The following is a 20,649-nucleotide window of genomic DNA, read 5'->3' on the forward strand; positions in this document are numbered from 1 at the left end:
TGTCCTATGCATGCACTGTAATGCTGTGCGGCAAACCTGTGCCCCAATCAATATAATCTGTTATGTCCATTATTACGTAACCAATGCTTTCATTGTCAATGTATTGTAGTTTGTTAGGCAACAGAGGATGGAGCCAAATTGAATGATTTTTAACATTTTAGAATGTATAAATGTGCTGTCAGATGACACAAAAGATAGTTTTGTACTATGGCCCCACTTAAATTTAAAGGGAAAGTATGTTACCCAGAACACTGAGATGATAAACTCATTTGAAAGTACTGCTCATTAGTCATTGCCATGGCAGATGTGTAGGGAAGAAGTAAGAATCATGCCTCTTGATATAACGTAGCCCCCTGATTCTGCCTAGGTCATAGATTGGGACTACCATAATTCCTGGTGGTCCTACAAAGATTTGAACCTTTGACTGTAGGTTTTCGTAGAAATCTCTGAGGCCAATTCCTAACTCGCCGGGCCAGTTTACTAGGACTGTCATTATTGTTGCGATCTTTGCAGTCTTTGTTATCCTTGTCTAACATCGGTCAGTGTTGCGTGCAGTTCACAAATCGAGTCTTTGAAACCTGTAAGCACAGCAAAGCATTTCCTTCATCAGATTAGGAACACTGGTCTGGTTTTACAGGGGCTATTCTGCTCTTACTGTATTTGCCTTAGGTTTGCCCTTACAGTGTTGGACTTCCAACGTGGTGATGTACCCATATGTCTTGAGTGTCTCCAGGACCCGTTCAATCGAACAAATAAATAAGCGCAAACGGCTTACCAAATTTTTACCTCAAAACAGCTTTCTATTCAATCTATACAAATGTATTCATCCAGTAAAGTCATGTCCTTTAAAAAGTACACATATTTCTCCGAAAATGAAGCCTTGATGTTACCTGAACTGCTCGTTGCAAAAGTAAAGTGTTGAACCTTGAGACACACTCCAGCATTAAATTCCTCTATTCCCTTGTTTCTGCAGGTCCTGAGAGCAGCCCGGCCGGAAGCCCGGATCCCACCTGTTCGCAGCAGCAAGTTATCCAGCATAACACCATCACAACTTCGTCTTCTGTTAGCGACGTGGTAGGAAGCTCCACCCTCAGCCAGCTGGGCAGCCACAGAACGGACATGAACGCTATTCTCTAAAGCGCGCCCTGTCAAGAACTGCCTATGAGAAAATGGTGGCACAGCCAGCCCTTGACTAAGGACCGATACACCAATGACTCAATTCTGGAAGACTCTTGAGCTCTTGAAAGACTTTTGGCTTTCACTTTTATAGTTATGGAAAAGGCCTTTTATACTTAGTCTCAAAAAAGGGAGTTATGCAATTAATATGCTAGCAGCTTGGGGGATGCTTTTGGTGCTTTCTTGGAGCTGGTACCAGTTGCCTGTTTATAAACTGAACTGTTACTGTACATAGCCGTGGTCTCAGTCTCACCAGCCCAGACGGATGGATGCCTTGAATACAGAGTTGGGTTAGACTGCAAGTTCATCACCTGCCCAAGGCATCCCCAGTATTAAATACGAATCCAGTGAGTTCTCATCACTAAAAAGAATATTCCCACATCAGATGTGAACTCTCCATGTGTTATGTTTCTTCTGTCCCCGCAATCACTAAATCTACATGTGATTTTTATCAGTGAAGCACACATCCACCAAGACAAGACCGAGTTCAGTGTTATTTGCCTTCTGTGCAGGGTAAAAACCGTAACAAATATTTGATAACCTTTTCTGATCTATGTTGGCTACGGAGCTCCCAACTGTGGCTATTCAGTTTCCTGTGAAATTGAGCAGCGCTCTGATCAGAAAAGAGCAGATGTTGTGATATTCCAAAGATTGCCTTCCCTCGCTTTGGAGCACTTGTCTAATGGGAATTGTACAATGTTACAATACCAAACTCATCCACTGGGCCGCCAACAGTGGCAGCCGATCTCAGTGCACTTAAGTTCCTACATAGACAGGGCTCCATCCCAGTGGTCCACGCGACTGCCTGTTCTCCCCTTACCTCGATAGGCTCAACTGAAGGCAGACCATAGTAGTACTGGTAGATAATCCAAAAATGCCATGTGTACTGGATCAAGACACAGTGCAAAGCTATGATTGGTTCACACGGTATCACCAGACACTCGTACAACAGGCTGGTGTTCGACAGCCGATTGCTGGTTCAGCAGCTGCCGCCGCCTCACCGCCCGCTGCGAGGAGAGCATCCTGAAGAGTGGAGCAGGAAGTCACCCGGTGCTTTGAAACCCACCAAAGTGCCTTGGAAGTGAAAGGACCGTAATATATGCTCTACAACAAACGTTTCTTATGTGCTCCATCCCCGCACTTTTATATGTCGGCTTTTTGTCTTTGTTTGTTTTGTTTTTTACTCAAGTACTCTGCCCACAGATGTGGCTTTTATAGCATCTGGCTGGAAATCATTTTGGTCGATAAGCTTTTCACTTGTATAACCGGACCCTGATCCGTTGTTAAAAAAAAATGCACTTTTTTGTAAATGCTCTTTTCTGAAGGTGAATGGTACGTGTTACATTCTGTCAGTATTTCACAGCAATTCCTCTGCAACCACTAAAGGTATTTGAATATTAAGGTATTTAAAAGTTGTTTCAAATTCCAAAGCTTCCATTTTTTAAGTAAAAAACATCAAATGGGTTTTTGGTTGGCGCAATACTTAGCGATGCCTTTGCACCAACTCCTAGAGTGTTGCTTCCCAAATTGAACATAGGAGGGGTTGGCGCTCCAAATTACCCAGACACATCAATGGCCAGTTTATTTTTGCATAGTTTATTTTTACATGAAACGCCCCAAAGCGTATATTTAGTTCAAAAGTTGCCAGTCGCCATTTTCATTGAAACCTTAATGGGTCACAATGATGTAAATAGACACAGAGCAGTGCAATGTAAGACCAAAGAAGAAAACAGGATTATAATTGACATTTCTGTTCACTTTGAGTCTGTTCCTTCATTTGAAATTAAGCTAAAAACATCAGCCATGAAGAGCTAACTCAGCACCATGATGGTTTGACGTACTCAGCGGGCATAGTGTTACTCAAATATGTCTGTTTTTTATGCTAATGAGGCCTGCCAGCCATATACGTTAGGGGATCAGCCTACATATAAAGCGCAGGCTGTTTGGGCATAATTAACAGTCTCCTGTTTATAATGTCGGGCTATATTTATAGCCGCTAGTGATCCTGAGATAAATGCGGCCGCTAAGCCATGCTGACACTTCTTGGAACCGCAGACGCACTCATCGCATGCAAAACGAACAGGGAGTTTATCATGACAGCTAGGACTGGAGCCAGGCCTTCTGGCCTCACACTCATTACATGCAAAACAGCATACGACTCCAACTGATCGCCTGGTTACAAGTCTCCCGAATCATGTGTGGCACTTCTGATTCCCAGAGAAGTAATGTTTAACTCTCCCTGTGCACATATGTCCCAGCCTTGCATGTGCTACCAACGCCAACCCTTTACTCTCTCCACAGAGTTTCCTGTCCTGAATGTTGTTGGAAATTTGGAGCATTTACACAACAAACATTTGTGCCCGTGAATGTGAACCCCAGTAGTTGGGAAGTTACAGCCAGCTCTGACGGTAGCGAGTGATGGCATTCACGGTTACTTTGACCAGACAACTCGATTGATCAATGCTCCTGCGGCAAAGATGTTTGTGCAGGTTGCAGGCCACAGGTTAAAATCGTGGCAGGTTAAACCACAATATAATCTAGGTAAAGAAGGCTAGTACCATTGGCAGCAAATGTGACATCATAAATCAAGCTTTTAAATTTGCCATGAAACGCCCACCCTGCAGTATGTTTTGGGATCCGATGTGGTTGAATTGAACATTTAAATCAAATGATCTAGTCATGGTGGGTGTTTAGGCATATAGTTCATGAGTTAAGCGCTCTCTTCTGAGAAGGGTCCAACCTGCACCTCACAAGTGAACGGAGGATAGCACAAGGGCAACACGCTTGTCTTGGAAGCAAGAGCAACGCAGAGCAACAGAGGTTTGAATCCCGCATCTGTGCTTAGAAACTGAACTCAGGTATGGTATTAGGCGCTATAAAAAACAAATGAAATCAAAAAAATAACACAAATCCTGCCACCCTTCACCAACGGTCCATAATTTGAGTACCATTAAATTGGCAATAATAGCACCTGTTAATAAAGTACTTAGAAGCTAGAAGAATCCAGCGCCAAGAGCTATATGAGAACACACATTATTACTATCAGTCTTAGAAAAGGACTAAATGCACTATGTTGGGAAAAAAATCAAAGCCAACCAATTGGCAACGTAGCAAACGCATGACACTGAATGAAATGATTAGCCTGGTTCATGCTGCTGGTCTTCACCATTTGCATCGTCCAGGTACTCATTAGCATTCCTCATGCATCTTTACCTGCATCATCTTCACTGGTCTTTATCAAAAGACTGAAGCATTCATTTTCAGAAGGAGGACCCAGAGTGCCCAGCTTACCGTACTGATTCCCAGCAGAACCAGCGGGAGAAGGCAAATGTGCCGTGAAGCCCTGCAGCTCTTCTCCCAGTCCTTCAGAAGAATCTGTCCATTGCATACTTCCTGCTGCTCAATGTGGAATGTTCGTTTTGTGTCAGTGATACACTCTCTGAACTGTCTTTCCACCAATGAAAGCATTTTCTCAAAAAATTGGTCAAAACTCACCAACCCCTAGTCCGCCATGGTCCACTTTACGGTTTAGGGCTATTTGATCGAAAACAACTGACCTTTTACAATTGACCGAATTTAGTTAGTTTGTTTTCTTTTTTAAATGTGGGAGGAGACCCACCGTCCCCCACAGTTCCCCACCTTAACCTATTCCCTTACCCTACCCCACATCTATATTTAATTTAAATTGACTGATATTCGTAACGAATTCGAGCAAAGAAATTTGGTCAGTTCGGAAAAGGTCAATTTCGGCCACAATCAAGAATGCTAATACCCACTTTACTCACAGAACATTCTGAAACTACATGCCCCCATCAAATGCAGATGGTCTCTTTTGCCCTAATGCTAATTGCCTTGGCACCTGTGCAAAGTTTCTCTAGTACCAGAAAGGTGGCAGGAGCCTTCGATGTAACAGAGAATTTGTTTTTTGAACTCTACCCTCAATAGAATGAAGCATGAAGTTGGGTCTTCAGCACCACTCTCGGTTTCAGACCCAGCTTTGAGATGCACCTTCAAGATTGTTTTGATGTGTCATGAAATGTTTAACTCTTTTCACAAGACTATGAATTCCTAAATTCATCTTAAAATAATAGCATTCTGCCTCTGAAATCCAGCCCCACAAATCTCAATGCCTAATTCCCTGCTGCAGGCGCACTCTTTCAGATGCCTTTAAGCGTAGGCTCGAGAATGCTGTGAAACAAGACTTTCTGTTCTGACTTTTGACTACAGTGAGCGGTGCAGTGCCATGTTCATTTTTAAATTGGAATCAAAATTATGCAAACTCGTCGCAGTCACGTGGGAAGACAGCACTGTGCACAATCGAGAGCTCTCTCGACTATCATTTCATGCTGTATCTGCTTCTATTTGCAGCATTTGTGGGCCTGCACAAGGCACTGGTCTGCTTATGCACAGCCAGACACTATTTGTGCAGGTTGCAAAACGAAGAACCCTCTAGGTGCATCACCAAAAGAAATTGTGGTATTGCATGCCACCACCAACTCAGCTGTGTGGCACACGTTGCCTTGCACTCTGATTCAGAAGTGTCTTTACCCTCCAATCCAGCTAGGGTGCGTAGGGTAAACTTCTCCAGAGGGAAAACCTGTTGTCGACCAACCACTGTCTCCAAAGGGACGGGTACAGTAGGGCATTAAATAATGCTGTCAGTGCAGCTCTGAACAGTCTGTCAGCACTTCCTTAAGCCACGCCTATGTGAGGAAGTTATGATATGATAAGTTATTTGTAACGCGCTTAATACCCAGATGTTTCTAAGCGCGGAAACGGGGATCGAACCTGTGTTGCTCAGTGTCGTTTTGCTTCCAAGGCGAGCACGTTGCCGCTGAGCTATCTTCCCAAGACGAGTTAGGGCAATCCTGGCGGGAGAGAAGCCCTCACTATACACCATTATGGGAGGACTCCAGGGGCGGCTCTAGCCCCTGACTTGGGAGAGATTAAGACCTGCCACATGGAGGAGGTGGCAGGCAGAAGTCAGCATTCTGCCATGACGCTCGGCCCCCGGTGCTCCAATGGGAAAGCGGTGCTGCCGCAAGAGCCTGCCAAATTTCTCAACTGGGAGAGTGGAGTATTGACGTTGAAGCAATCATTAATGTGGCAGCATCGGCACACACACCGAAACAGAGGACAAGAGCCTGCATAGGTGACATCAGTAGGCCCCCTGTGATGAAGCCGAAGACCAAACTGCTTGGCTCAGCGATTAGCTTCTGTTTGCAAAACTAAATGCCCTCTGAATTGGGATGCAAGATGGATCTAATGGGCCAAATGAAGGAATAATAGCTATTCAGACTCCTGGGCTCAGAGGAAGGGAGGATGTCTCTACAGTGCAAAGGGGTTGATGGCTTCACTCATGATCAGCTTTTAAAACTGTCATTTTGAGGCTGGCTCTGCCCCTGGAGGGTTCAGAACTCTGCCATCTCCCGACGTCACCTGGGATGAGGGGCATGTGTTCTAAATGTCTGCAGCCAATGGGTGGAGGACATTTCGCCACCTTCATAATAGTACATTTCATTGCACTCGCCTATTTCCGTAATGGGGGTGGGGAGTAAGCACACTGTAGACTCCCTCATTTTCATGCAAGGTAACTTCAAATTAAGGACTGCCTCCTTCACGATGCCCCGGCCAAAGAAATCAGCACCCACATCACATGCCACAGAAAAGGCAGCAAAAACAGCTGTGTTTCTTTCTGTTATAAGAAAGTGCACAACCCGCCTTTCTGCTCCCACCCTGTTTCCATAAAGTCTTGGCACATCTGCCACGGACAAAAAAACCCTCTTCGAACTTTAGCTAAATATATATTGTTAAATATAGTGGCAAGGCAGCAGAGAAGACATCATGTATGTGCAACCATGTAGCACTAAGCCATTGTTCCATGTTGGTTAGGGTTCCTTCCAAGTGAAGTAGTATTATTTTAGGGGATGTGTTTTATTGAGCCCACAAGGATAATTTTTGTTGAGGACCAAAATAAAATGTCAACAGGCATCTGCAACAGTTCACACCACATTTTCTAACATATTTATTATAAAACAATGTTTTATTAACACTCACATTCCATTTAATGCAGTATTTGTGAATAGATTCTTTTTTAAAGTTTGTTCTTTGTTTTGCAACAAACTCTTTATGTTTTTGCGTGAGGGATGAAAGGGACGGTCTGTATGTGTGCTCCAATCTGCCTGGGTCTCTGACACCCAACATCCATCCAAGATGGGACTCATTCCCTAGGTCAGGGGATCTGCCACTTGTAGCTCTCCAGATGTTGTGGACTACGTCTACCATGATCCCTCACCATTGATTGTGCTGGCTGGGGCTGATCGAAGTTGTAGTCCAACACATCTGGACCGCCAAATGTTGCATACCCCTACCCTAGGTCTATTCTATAGAAATGCCTAGGCTTGTGGTTAATGTTTTAAAAAGAAGCAGCATCTGCTTTTTTATGGCAACTGAAACATTATGAAAGAAAATCATGTTTCCTTTTTATTGCTGTCTAAATGATGTTTTTATTTGCATTGTTGTTGTTTTTTTTTAACAAAGCACAGGTCAGCAAAAGGGAAATTATAAATATAACTGGAAAATGCTTCCTTCTCTGTTCTGATACAAAAGCCTGTAGGAGAGGTTTACGTTCTCAAACCCTACTTTGTATTGTCACATGGTGAATTGCACTATGTTGCCTTACCGCTGTGCTCGTTGCACTTCTTGTTAAGCAAAGTTTCATAGCTTGAAGAAATAGAAACTCCCAACGGAGGCACATCTTATTATCTGTGACAGGAAATACGATTTTGAATGGGTAAAGAAAAAAAGCTGCACCTAGTACAATACAATTAAACTTCACTATTGTTTATATGTATATTTTAAAAATGCACTTCAGCTGTCTCCTCGTTGTCAACTCACTGTTCAAGGCGCATTTCTGTTCCCCCACTCCACAACTTGCCTCTCAGAGCAGTCAGAAAGGCAAAATGAACTGGTAGGAGTGTGTGCTTTACTTGTGTGACATCTGGAGAGCAACCATGCCCTGTTGCGACTCCCACCCAGGTATTGTGGGAAAGGCATACACATGTTCCATTATGCATGTACAAGAGAACGCATCTTTGTGTACTAGATCACTCAAGTGAAGAACCAAAGTCTGTGCAATGGCCAGGAGACTGAGGGTCTGATCCACAGAAGCGCTTTATAATGGTGCAATCCCATTGGAAAATGCTTTGTTGATCCGGCCCTAAGTGTGTAGCGCATAAGAATGTACTTGGGATGTGCTTCCCAAACGCGGCACAGGTCGCACAGTCCGCGGTCTGCTTGGCCGCTAAGCTTTTCAAGTATACTATTGCCTTCTGACTTGGAGACAGTGCCTCTTTTTATAAGACTGAAGTCTAAGCAATAAACTCTCCACTCAAGCAGCTGCTGTCACATCCAGGAAAAGTGTGCAAATCGCACTATGCTACAGACCAAATCTGCATACATGCCTGTGCTGCCTTTAACAGTCTCCTATAATCGGGAGAACTTTGATGAACATACCATGCGTGTAACAGCCAATCTGTCCTCAGAGCAATTTTGTGTTGACAAGGGGATGGATTCCCACCTTTGGAGTGTTTGTCCTTCAAGCTTGTCACCTGCCCAAGCTAACAAAGTACTTCAAAGCCCGTCAGAGGTTTGCCTCTGGAACCCAATATCGCTACAAAGTCACTGCCAACCTACTTGCTCTCTCCACCCAGATCCGCTCGTTCAAGAATGATACTGCCTTGAATGTCACACATGTGTCCATGATGTCGTCCACTGAGGCCATTCATGATACAGTGATATGTCTTGCCGAGTGCTGAGGTGAGCAGAGATAGGGTGAACTGAGCGTAGAATTACGTTTATTTGTCTTCCGTGGAATATTTAGAACAAAGAGCCAGAGGTACATTGATAACATGCATGTTTTGTTATTTGTGCGAAGTCCAGCTCGGGTTTTGCCATTTTTTTGCTCGCCATTGCCAGTGGCTCCTTAATTGTAATACCAAAAAACCTGGTGCAGGTGAAATCATTGTAAAACATAGGACACGCTCTTGTAAAACAACGTGTGGTCTGTGAGTTCTCGGCTTTGTTTGCAATCGTAGACACTATGGCAAATGCTCATGTCACATGTGGTCTTCCGTTTTTGAAAATTCTCTTACACAGTCTAATAGGTTTGGCCAAAGTAACAATGTTGTTTTAGAAAGAACTTCTATGCCCGTACGCCTGGTAATAAATGCCACCTGGCCGTGTTGGCTCTGTATGATTCGTTTGATGACTACTGCCTTTTTTATATCTGCATATTAAGAGGGTGAATCTATTACTCCACATAATACAAGTTAAACACTTATGAGAGTGAACAGATGGTTAGATCCAAGCTGAAGAGAGTCATTGAGTTCCCTGTAATGCTTTAAAACGTGTGTCTCATCTCAAACATTAGAAACGTTTAAGAAAGTCAAGCGGAGAACCCTATTTTGGCTTTTATGGCCTCATACAGATGACCAATGGCTCCTCTTTGATTGGCCGAGTTCGGGGTCCAATAGCAACAAAGTGACACTGAAGTTTGCCATTTTAAAAGGCAAACCTGAGAAGGAAAAAATATGGTATCGAAAGCAATCTTTATCACTTTGCTGGCTTAATGTCAACTTTAGGGAGGTTATAACTGGTGCTGTCATGTAACATTTTGAAGTTGCTTGCATTGTACAGGTGTTTTTTTTTTTAAATCTGTAAAGTAAACCACCTTCCTTTCAGGGAGGAACAATACCTTTTGGTACATACATGTAAATACTTGCTGTAGCATTTATTTTGTTGAGTTTTTGTTAAGCTTTTCTTGCATTGTGTACACTTTTGGTTACAAATGAACACATTCATCGAGGTTGTTCTGCTAGGTCAGGGTTTTACATCTCTATAATTAGAAGAGAATAAAGATTTTATGCATTTGTACAAATGTTAATATCACTGCAATTCCAGTATAATAAAGCACTCAAATGCAAAAAAAAGAAACACTTCCTTTTTACTGAGTCTATCTTTGGAATTCATGATGTTTTCTTAAGTCTCTCAGGCATTCCTGCATGTCTCAAGTGCATAGGGAAAAAACTGTTGTACTCCATGACACTCTGTAAAACGATTTGCTATTCCATCGAAATGTGTTCTTCTTTTCTGATGCACAGTATGTGGTCCCATTAATGGCACACAACCAGGTTCTGCAAATACCTTCAAAGTGCAATTGAGAATGGGGTAAGAAGATAAATGTGTTTGCAGGTATGTGGTCTTTCATCCAGAGAAATTTATATGGGTGGGAAAGGGGGCACAAGTCCCTGGGCCCCACCTGCTGCCCAACTTGGGTGCTGTTGCAGCGTGGCACTGCTGGAGGTGGGGATCAGCACTTCATGTTGTGTGGCCAAGTCACAAGGCCAGAAAACAGTTTGCGTTCTTTCTTTTTCACATTTACACCATCAATTAGGCACTGAAAGAACATGTACTTCGTGAATGCATGTCTGTATGCACATTTGACACACAAAAAAACAAGCATTGACACAGTTCTCTCTGCCTGATGGGTGTGGCCATGAGGGCAAAAGTGAGTGAATCGACCTGTGGGAGCCTCAGAACCAAGCAGCACGAGGGCCCACGCTTTGAGAGGCAGCAGGCCTGGACTTCTACCCTAATTCCTTCCTGCCTTGGATTGGATCCTCCCCCTCCTCCTTTGTAGGTGGCACACTGCAGCAGCTTGTCTGAGGTCAGGGTCGGACTGGGACAAGAAATAGGCCCAGTCACATAAAAGAAAGTGGCCCACCCATCGCCTCAAAGAAGTGGCCCACCCCTCGCCTCATGAACCTTAACTTCTGATGACATTACCGGAAGCAATGTGATTTGACCCCACCCCAAAGTGACATCCCGGGAAGCGATGAAACACGAACCTTCACCCCTTGACAAAACAGGAAATGGCATCAAATAGCATTGTTCCTAAGTACACTAACTTACTGTAAATCCAAGCAGATCTCCAAGGCCAAATTATATGTTATTGTATAGCACTTACGTTTAAGCTCTTTTTTATAGAACAAATATGCATAAAATATCACCCAACCTTTGTTGGTACTCATTTATCGACCTAAGAAGGAAGAAAGGCTTTTTGAAAAAAAAAATGTGAAAAAAAATATTTGCAGTCACTGGGCAAGCAGTTAGTGTGCCGCAAACGAGTCTGATTTCAGGATGCAAAAGGTACTACTGCTTTCCCCTTTTTGTTAATGGGATATTAGTGGGTTTTTTTTCTGGATCAATAGCCTTGCTGGAGTAGGAATCAGCTATGCTTGGGTTTTGCAGTGGGCTCTGGAGTAGGGTCAGCAATGCTTAGGCCTGGTAGTTGGAATCAGCAAGATGAATGGAGCAGATCAGGAATGCAGCACAGAAACGTCAGGAAGAGTGTGTGTCTAGAGTCCTGTAATGGACTCTTATTTATAATGCATGGTGACATCATAGAAGTATATGGCTATGCAGGCTTAGCTAAACACACCTCTAACCCACTGGATTGGTCGGGGGTACTAGTTCCCCCTTGCTCTCAGCTGGTAGGATGTAAAGGGTAGGATGGCAAATTTATGATGTGAGTTTTACAATGTTCAAAAACCTCCCACAGTTACTTTAGCTACAATCCGATATTGCCACAAATGATTCATTTATATACAGTTGAAGTCTCTTACCAAATTACATAAGTAGGTTACATATTATTTTATGCAGACCATTGCAGTCCATCTCTGCAATCTGTGAGACATTGTTTTGTACGTTTAATAATCTTTCGTCGTTTTCAGTGTGAAATGTTCGGCTTAAAATTCTGTAACTTTACACAGACGTACATACTATTAAAGGGCCTATTTCTGTTCATTTTTAACATTCCAGCATATGTCCTTTCCCCATGATTCACATTCTTCTGGCGTTTGTGTCCCATACATGTTATTGACAGCCAAGACCTCTCATTTGAAAGCCACAAAAATAACATTTAAACTGCAATGTTTTTATATTTTTGCAAAGTCCTGCTGTAAAGATAAAAGTCTTTAAAGTTTATTTATAAAATAGTCTCTGGAAACAGATGGGCGGTCCTTTGTCCTGCACTGGACCATTGTTTTTCCTTTTCAGCTACCACCAACTGTCATTTCCTCCAGAGTGAGGTGGGGGTTTCCCAGCTTGATTGAAGGTTTATTGCTCCTTCTCCACTTCGCACTTCCGTGTCCTGGAAATTCCATTGTAGAGGGCTCAGCCCAGACCAGATTCTGTCCAACCTAGAAATTATCACTGGGGTGTTAGTATCTACTGAGAGGGCACCTTTTGTTTCTGTCATCCTCTCAGCAGAAAACTGTTTTTGGCTGACCCCCTCCCCCCCTTGCAGCCATTGAAGTTTGATTTAATTGTATTTATTGTTCTGAATTGGAAGAACATCTGCTGAATAAAACCATTTCATACATTGTGTTTTCACAGTACAATCCCCTTTCACATTGCTATGAAAGAAGAAGTTTTTGTTCGACATAGTACTCCCAAACAAGCATTTTTCTTCTTTAGTTTGCAAAGCCCATTTTTACACATGTGGTGCAAGCTGCTAGCACTTTGCTTTCAAATTTGGTTTTTGACTTTCCATCTGGATTCCCACACTGTTTTGCAGCCATAGTTATTTTCTTGCAGGCAGTAGTTTGTTTGAACCACCTATGCACTGAAATTGACACAGCCCAGAGCTGGAGCTTCTTTGAATTACTGATCATTGACACCTTGTAACTTAAAAAGTGAAGCTTCTCCCGTGTGGCGGAAAATTAAGTTCGTTTGTTGAATTTTCTCAGATTTGGTTTGACAGGGATTGTCATTCAGGGGTCATACTTGGTTTTGCTGAAGCACAATGGGGATATGAATGGGCATGGCAGGGCCTTATTAATAACAGTAGTTCGAGGAAGAACAGATAAAAATAGCATCAGAGCAGCATCATTTTATGTTAAAATACCCCCTTTTCACTGGGGACTTTAGGGCTGGCAGCAAAGCAGCACTTCTTTTTCACTCTATTTCTTTTGTATATGTAAGAACACACTGGCAAGCTCCCTCGGTGTGCCCCCTTGTTCCATCCTGCCCAAGATGTGCTTGGCAAGATGGTGCAGCCATCTTCTTGTCGCTGTAAAACAGTTTTGAGGCCACGGTGCTCACAGGAGCCAGCGCAGCCATTTTGTTGTTTCTGCTGAAATGCAGCTTGGTGATGTGGGGAAGTACAGCTGGGTTGGGTCAATATATCCCACACTTTCACCTTGCTACCTATAGCCTGCCTGCCACAGAAGGTCATCCAGCCAGGAGCCTGAAGAGCTCTTTCTCGAGCCTTGAGACGAGGGAGACAAATGGTTATCAAATTTGGGAAGGTACTTGCATTCATCATCCATGCAGGTCATCACAAGGGGAGTGCCAGTCAGAGGGGCAAACTGCCCCAGACCTTGCAGGACAGGGTGGCATTGCTAGGTGGGTGATCCTAATGTGTTGTATGTTATTTGCATAGTACTAATGACCTCTGCGGCCAAGTCCCTGTGATGACAAATTGGAATGTGGCCTAGTGGCAACATTACTGAGTTTAGCACACAGACACTTCAATTTAAACCCTAGCTTCAGTTTTTGATCAGCATGGTGTTATTCTGGATCAATCTCAGCCTCTCCCATTATCTAAAAGGGCAATTATGTTGAATGTAATGTGAAACTGTAGCTACCACCTGCTGTTCTGCCATGTACTAACATTGTCCAATCACTTCTAGGATTCTCTAACTTGGCCTCCACAGCCCCAAGGCCAGATTGTTATGCATGTGGTGGTGCATGTTTGAGGATGGCCTGGGCTATCTATCTCAAATATCAGCTTTTTTCTTGCAGGATATAGGAGATGGGCAGTAACAGTTCACCTTGTGCATTACTTAGGATTGTTAATAATCTGCTCAGAGTACAAAACATATACACAATTTTAAAGGAAAAGGAAATGGGGTGTTGAGCTCTGTAACCAGCAGGACACCGTTTCTGAACCCCATCAGGACCGACTCAGCCTTTCATCTGTTCAGAGGTGGAAAAGATTAGTACTGTTTAGCGGAGCATTGAAACCCCTCCTAACTTAAGTGCCAGGTAAGTTTAAAATGACCATCGATGGCGGCTTGATGAGATCTGTTGCCTGGAGTCTGTTGTCCCTGTTTTCTAACTGGTGCCTGGAGGCGGAGCCTGTATCAATGAAACACCTGCCAGTTGCATCTTTATCTTTATTCTGAAGTAATCAACTGTTGAAGTAGGAGAAAGTGCTGCATTGGTGTTTGACACTTGCTACAACCGGTAAGCTTTAGTTTAAGAGTTGGAGTGTGTGTCAAATAAGATTTGTAATTGTGGACGAGACAAGAGACTACCGGGGATAAGTTCCCTTTGATCTCAAAAAAGTGGTGCGTGCCAAGAATCGCCAACTCAGAGGCGCCGGCACTCTGACTAGTTGGATCATACTCGATAAGGAAGAGGCGGGATCCATTTAGAGTGAGGACCAACAGGACTTAGTGTTATCTCAGATCCTGGGACACATGGAAAATAACCTTTCCACTCTGTGCAAGAAGGTAAAAACACGGGGCAAGGTTAAGAGTCTTATGGCTGAGGAGTCATCTGAAATAAGTTCTCTAAAGGGCGCAGAAGAAAGCAAAGTATGTAATATCAAAAATCTGAATGAAAAATTGCAAGGTAAATGGCTAGCAAGAACTGCCTTGCTTACCAAATGCCATCTGATACCACAATTACGGGTACTGTTGTCTGATGACTTCAGCTTTGTTGAACCCCTCATGGTTACTAACCCTAATGTTACTGCTGTACATTGTAAAGTTCTGGCTACGGCTCAAATGATCAGGAAAGACAGCAAAAGTCTTTATCAAATCGACGTGGAAGTCGATGCAAATAATCCTGACCAAGAAGATCCTAAGATACAACTGACGGAGAACAAAGGAAAGAAAGGGGAGGGGGGATTCTAAGCCGCCACCACCATTGGTCCAGGATGTGAAAATGTCTGACATTCAAAATATGTTGAAGTGGCTAGCAGAATCATTACCTATTGCAGTACAAAAGCAATGAGATTATTCTTTATTATCCTGGAATACCCAGGGTTTAAAAAATGTTTATCCGCAGGGGGCTCATTGGCCTTAATCACTAACCATACCTTTTTTCTTTTGCAAGAGACATAGCTACTTTCCCCCATTAATTTGAACGGCTACCTTATTCATCAAACGTTGGCAAAAAAGGGCCCACGGGGAAGACCTTATGGTGGCCTGATAATTGGGGAGGACATCTCCATGAAGTCTAGGAGTATTTTAACACTAGCGGAGGATCATATTAAAGCAGTGGAGGTCAAAATATTAGTGAATGAACGAATGGAAAATTTATTGTTAGTTGATGTGTACAATTCGCCTATGGAGAACCTAAGAGATACATTGCATGATGCCCTTCATTCTTTATTTGGTAAATGGATCTTTGATACCAAAAGCAATTATATTATCATTGCTGGTGACTTTAATTGTCACATCAAAGAGGGTAGGGGTATCACTGCTAACCCTTTCCTATATCACAAGAGCACAATGGAACATACGGTAGATGACCAGGACGGGAGAGCTTGGCTGAATTTTTTTAATAACTGGGAGCTACAAATTGTGAATGGCTGTTCTCGGGGAGACTATCCGAGCGTACATACATGGAACTGTGGGATGTTTTAACCCACTAGTCCAGGCCCTGCAACCTTACTGTGCGCTGTGTGCATCAGGAATCTCAGAATAGCCGCTTGAAAGCATTATGTGTGCTAAAATCACCCAGAAGTGAACAGGAAAACCCGAAAAATAGGCCGCCAATCCACTTTTGCCTATGTCAGTGGTAACACAGGAGACCACTGCCAAAACCGATCATTTGGCTGCCCACAGAGGAAAATGAAACTATTTGAGAAAAAGCAGTCCTGCATGGCAAGAGAAACACAAAGCTGCTTAAAAAATCAGTTTTTCCTTGGCTGTTAAAAGTGCAAAAATCATGGTTCTCAAACATCACAAAAGATCCAGCATCATTGGTGGGTGTTCAACATCAATTTATTTAAAGAATTCACCTAAGCACAATGTCAGCAGAAACATATTTATCAGAAGAAAATCCACCTTTAAAGATGCTTCCTTGGGAGGATGTGTCCAAGAATGGGCGCAGTACCGCTACTCGCCTGTGTCAGAAGCTGGCGATTTACTTATACTGTCATTTAAACTTCTACATTAAGATCTAAGTATGGAAAAGAACTCCTATCAAAAGTAATAGAGGTGGATACAATTCAAAACTATATTTTAAAAAGGCTGGAATTAAGAGATTTGTGGATATATTTGTAAACATGTAATTTGTATTTTAGGACAAGACTATTTAAACACTGTTTTAAAAGTGAGTAAAGTTAGCCACACTGAGCTTCAAAGACATTCCACACCTTCTACCCAACAAAGGAAGCTTCCCCCATGATCTGCTGAGAAACTGGCAGGGGTGTGTGAAAAGAACTGGGAGGGGGACTTTGGCTTGTTGCTCTGAGTGGAGACAAAGGACTCCCTTGAACTGAAAGGAAATGCTAATTTGGGGCATCAATAGAAACCAGCCCTGGCAGGAAGAAGCTCAAGTTTCTCTCTGGCTCAGCAAAGCCTTGGAGGCGGGCCCAGATTGAGATGTGGATTTTAAACTGGACAAAATATATGTTTGAGGAAAAGACTTATAGAAAATTGTGCCGAACTGGCAAAAATATGGAATTTAGAGGTTATTAAAATGAAAAAGTTGCTCACAAGTAGAAACTACTCTGGAATTTGTGTGATGTGCAGAGACTGAACCACGAAAATGTTGATATTGTAGCAATTGTAATTATGCTAGGAATATGAAAATGTACAGGAATATACCCAGATGGTATGTGCATGTATGTAAATAAATTGGTACAGAACTGACACTGAGTAAGCGACCAAAAGCGTGAAAAACTGTCATTTGTGAACCGAAGCTCTCCAGAAGATGGGACTTTGACATATACGTGCCTTAATTAATCTGTAATGTAAATATGTAATATTAGCAAGTTGGGATATTGTGAATATGTTTTTTTATGAAAAATAGATTTTCTTGTTAGACACAAAGGGGAGTTTTTTCTCCCTGGACCATAAACATGACACATCATGACACACTGTTTCCTTCTCGAATCAGGAGAGAGGGAATACTTAGACCAATCAGTTTCCTAGAGGGTGGGCTTAGTATAATCAGACTCCCCACCCCGTTTGGAAATACATAAAAAGGGACTGTTGAGGGCACAGAAGGACACACACATTCACCCATCAACTGATCGACTGGCGAAGCGCTTTGAAGGAGAATCCAGACTCCAGAACTATCCAGACTCCAGAACTATCCAGACTCCAGAACTATCCAGACTCTAGAACCCTGAAGCAGAAGACCCAACCCAAAAAGCTAAACCCTTCTCAGCTGGCCTTTAAAATCTTGCAACCTGATTTTAACCCCAAACTTCCACGGGGCCCAACCAATTCAACAGTCTGGCTGTGCTGTTTTGGCTGCTTCTTGCCAATAACCCTTGCTAGAACGCAGAGATTCAAACCGGTAGAGCAGATCTGTGCCCAGAACCAACCCGTCAGATCCAGAACCAGAAGCTGTGCAGACCAGAGTGCCTTACTGAGAGCAGAACCAAGTGCCTGAGACCTGTCCGGTGGTGAGCGAATTCCTGTCCAAACCTTTGACCAGATCTTGACGGCCCATTCCAAAGCCCTAGTTGTGAGTATTTAGCATAGAACTGTCCATAGCCATCTATTAGTTTTAAGTAATCATCCAACCCATTCCAACTTATCCAGATTGTATTGTTGAATCTCTTTTGTCTATCCTGAATCCTTCTCTCATTGACATAATCCTGTGATAATTGTAGTGATAAATCATCTTTGCGCTAATATAGTTGCTGAAGAAGGCAAGTGTCACAGTGGACAAAGATCAGACAGAGGCACCGCTGACTGGTGGCTGTACCGTTGGTATCTCATATCTTCATAGCCTCCCTTAGTGTTAAGAAATCCTTGTTTGTAATCTTCAACAGTGCATATCTCATTTGAAATCTTGACTCTGTTCTGAAAAATCGACCTTTACTAAAACCTCTGTAACTTTTGAACCGTATATGCTAGGAACGACATTTAAATGTCAAATTGAAGCTAACATCACCAGCTTTCAAACGAACTAAGAACCGCATTCCTCCTATAGGGCGGCCGTCTTGAAGCATTTTTCTGTTCACAGAAATCCCCAAGAGGCTTGCAAGGCAGCCTACAACTTACAATGTGGGGAGGATCAGGCCCCACAAGAATTTGTACAGGAATTAAAGCATGTCTTTGCGCAGACTACCAGAAGGGTGCACACGGACAGCAAAGAATTTGTCAATACCTTTTTCCACGCTCTACCCAAGTACATCATGACCCAGCTAGTGAGAGATTTTCATGAGAAAAGATCACTAGACTGGGTCATTGAACAGGCCACCCGAATCTATGAGGTGCAAAAGCCCATAGAAAACAAGAATACTAAAAAGAGCCCCAAACCAACCAACACCCCTGCTGCTGTTAAGGTGGCAGAGGTGAAGGTTGCCCCCATTTTAGATTTGGAGATGGGAGGGCCTAAAAACCCGCCTGCACAGCAGAATAATCCCAAGCACAGAAAGCCCTCGGGCCAGTCACAGACAGGGAGCCAAGGAGGTAGTCCCACAAATGGGATCCCTCACTCCCCTGACAATATAAGTCCCAGCTACAAGGGGAACAGACCCATCCTGGGTTATGTGTGGACTCCTCCAGCCCAAGGGGGGGGATCCAACCAAACAGCACCTAACCCAGAAAACTTCCCTCCTCACTTCTCCCAGAAGGGCAGAAATTCCCCAAATCCTAGACAGAACTTTTTCCCCAGGTACCCAACAAACGTTCAACCCCAAAACAATCCATCCTTCCTTCCCCAGTTTCCTGAGCCCAAACAACCTAATCTGTCAGGGGGGAGGCCAAGGGTGGAGGGGTACCCAAATTTTCCAAACCCGAGGTATTTCCAGAGAAGGGATAGTTACCCTTCCCAGGATCAGCCCAGGGGAGAAATGAGAACCCTGCATCAGCCTGAGCGGGTATCACAGCTACAGCGCCAGGTACAAAACATGGCACAGGATCTGGGTCACATGCTGATGGTTCAGCAGAACCCTCAGATGAGCATACCGGCACAGAATGCCTCGAACTCTGGACCTGGTTCTCCAGAACAATGACGGGGGCAGCACCCTTACAACCCACCGGTTCCCAGGGAGGAGGCCAAGGGGAAGGGGGTATAAATATTTGGGGGAAGCTTCCTTCCCCACTTGTAAAAAGCCCCTGGAAATGCAGGGACCAGAACCAAAATCTCCTACCCGTGAAAGTCTGCCACCCAAGGAGCAGAGGGGGGTAGGAGAAACAAGGAACCCAAAAAAAAACATTTTGAGCAGGAGGTACAGATCTTCCAATTTGAAGGAGAGGGGTCCTCAGAGGATTCTGGGAAAAGGATCTTCTCCTTCAGAGATGGGGGAACTCCTCCCAAAGAGAAATGGGTCCCAAAAGATTCAAATCCAGACTGGGTAGATGTGGGGACTGAGCTAGTGCCACCCATCATCCAACCCCAGAACAAACAACATGAAAATCCCCTGGTTCAAACCCATCCTGGTGACTGCCTCCAAAAAGGGGGGGCAGCCCAGCACCAGAACCAGGGGAACTCAAAGCTTATCCCATCTCTAGTTGCCACCTTTTCTTTTCAGATTCCCTAGACTCTGAACAGAATTCTGCCCAAATCTCTTCTCTATCAGTGTCCAAAACTAGAAATCTAACCCACCAGTTGTCCAAAAATGTGCATTATCTCTGCCCGCTTGCTGAGAAGGAGGGAAGATACTATGCCCCGGTCCAAGTACAGGGGCAGGGTACAACATTGGCACTGGTGTACACTGGATCCCAAGCTATCCTTCTGTCCAAAAAGGCCTTTGATAAACTGAATTCAGGATGGGGGAGACTTATCAAATTCCTCTCACCCCTCTCCCTGGACAACTTCAGAACTTTGACGGGAATTAAATTCCCGTCGAGGGGACTGCGGATTTGGACATTAAAATTGGGCGACACAAGGTGAAGCACCCGGTCATAGTTGTGACTCTAGAGGGCACCCCTTGTTTACTAGGTAATGACCTCCTGCGAAGGTTGTAACCCCTAATAGATTGTGTAAACAAGGTCCTCTGGACCCAGACTAGCCGACCAATCAATTAAAACAGAGTGTCAACCATGTTAGTTTAAACGGCACCTGCCACATGGTTGAACACAAATCTGACCAAGGAGAATTTCACTTCCCGAACAACTGAATCCCAGACGTGACAGTACTAGCAGTAGGACAACAAACTGGTGATGGGGGGTCCTCTCTATTTCTGAAAATTAACCTTCCTTCCTTTTTAAG

At 43.6% G+C, this 20,649-nt stretch overlaps 1 protein-coding gene across 3 annotated transcripts in view; it reads left to right on the forward strand.

Moving 5' to 3' along the window:
* CREB5 (cAMP responsive element binding protein 5) overlaps window positions 1-10,170 on the forward strand; it is a 1,617,326-nt gene extending 1,607,156 nt beyond the window's left edge. For all 3 annotated transcript variants that reach the window (XM_069648241.1, XM_069648242.1, XM_069648243.1), the window contains one exon: window positions 974-10,170. In XM_069648241.1, the coding sequence (XP_069504342.1) occupies window positions 974-1,137 (164 nt within the window). In that variant the 3' untranslated portion in view covers window positions 1,138-10,170. The remainder of the gene's footprint in view (window positions 1-973) is intronic.
* The last annotated feature ends 10,479 nt before the right edge of the window (window positions 10,171-20,649 follow it).

Source organism: Ambystoma mexicanum, chromosome 2q, assembly GCF_040938575.1.
Source record: "Ambystoma mexicanum isolate Mex_15411 chromosome 2q, UKY_AmexF1_1, whole genome shotgun sequence".
Lineage (NCBI taxonomy): Eukaryota > Metazoa > Chordata > Amphibia > Caudata > Ambystomatidae > Ambystoma > Ambystoma mexicanum.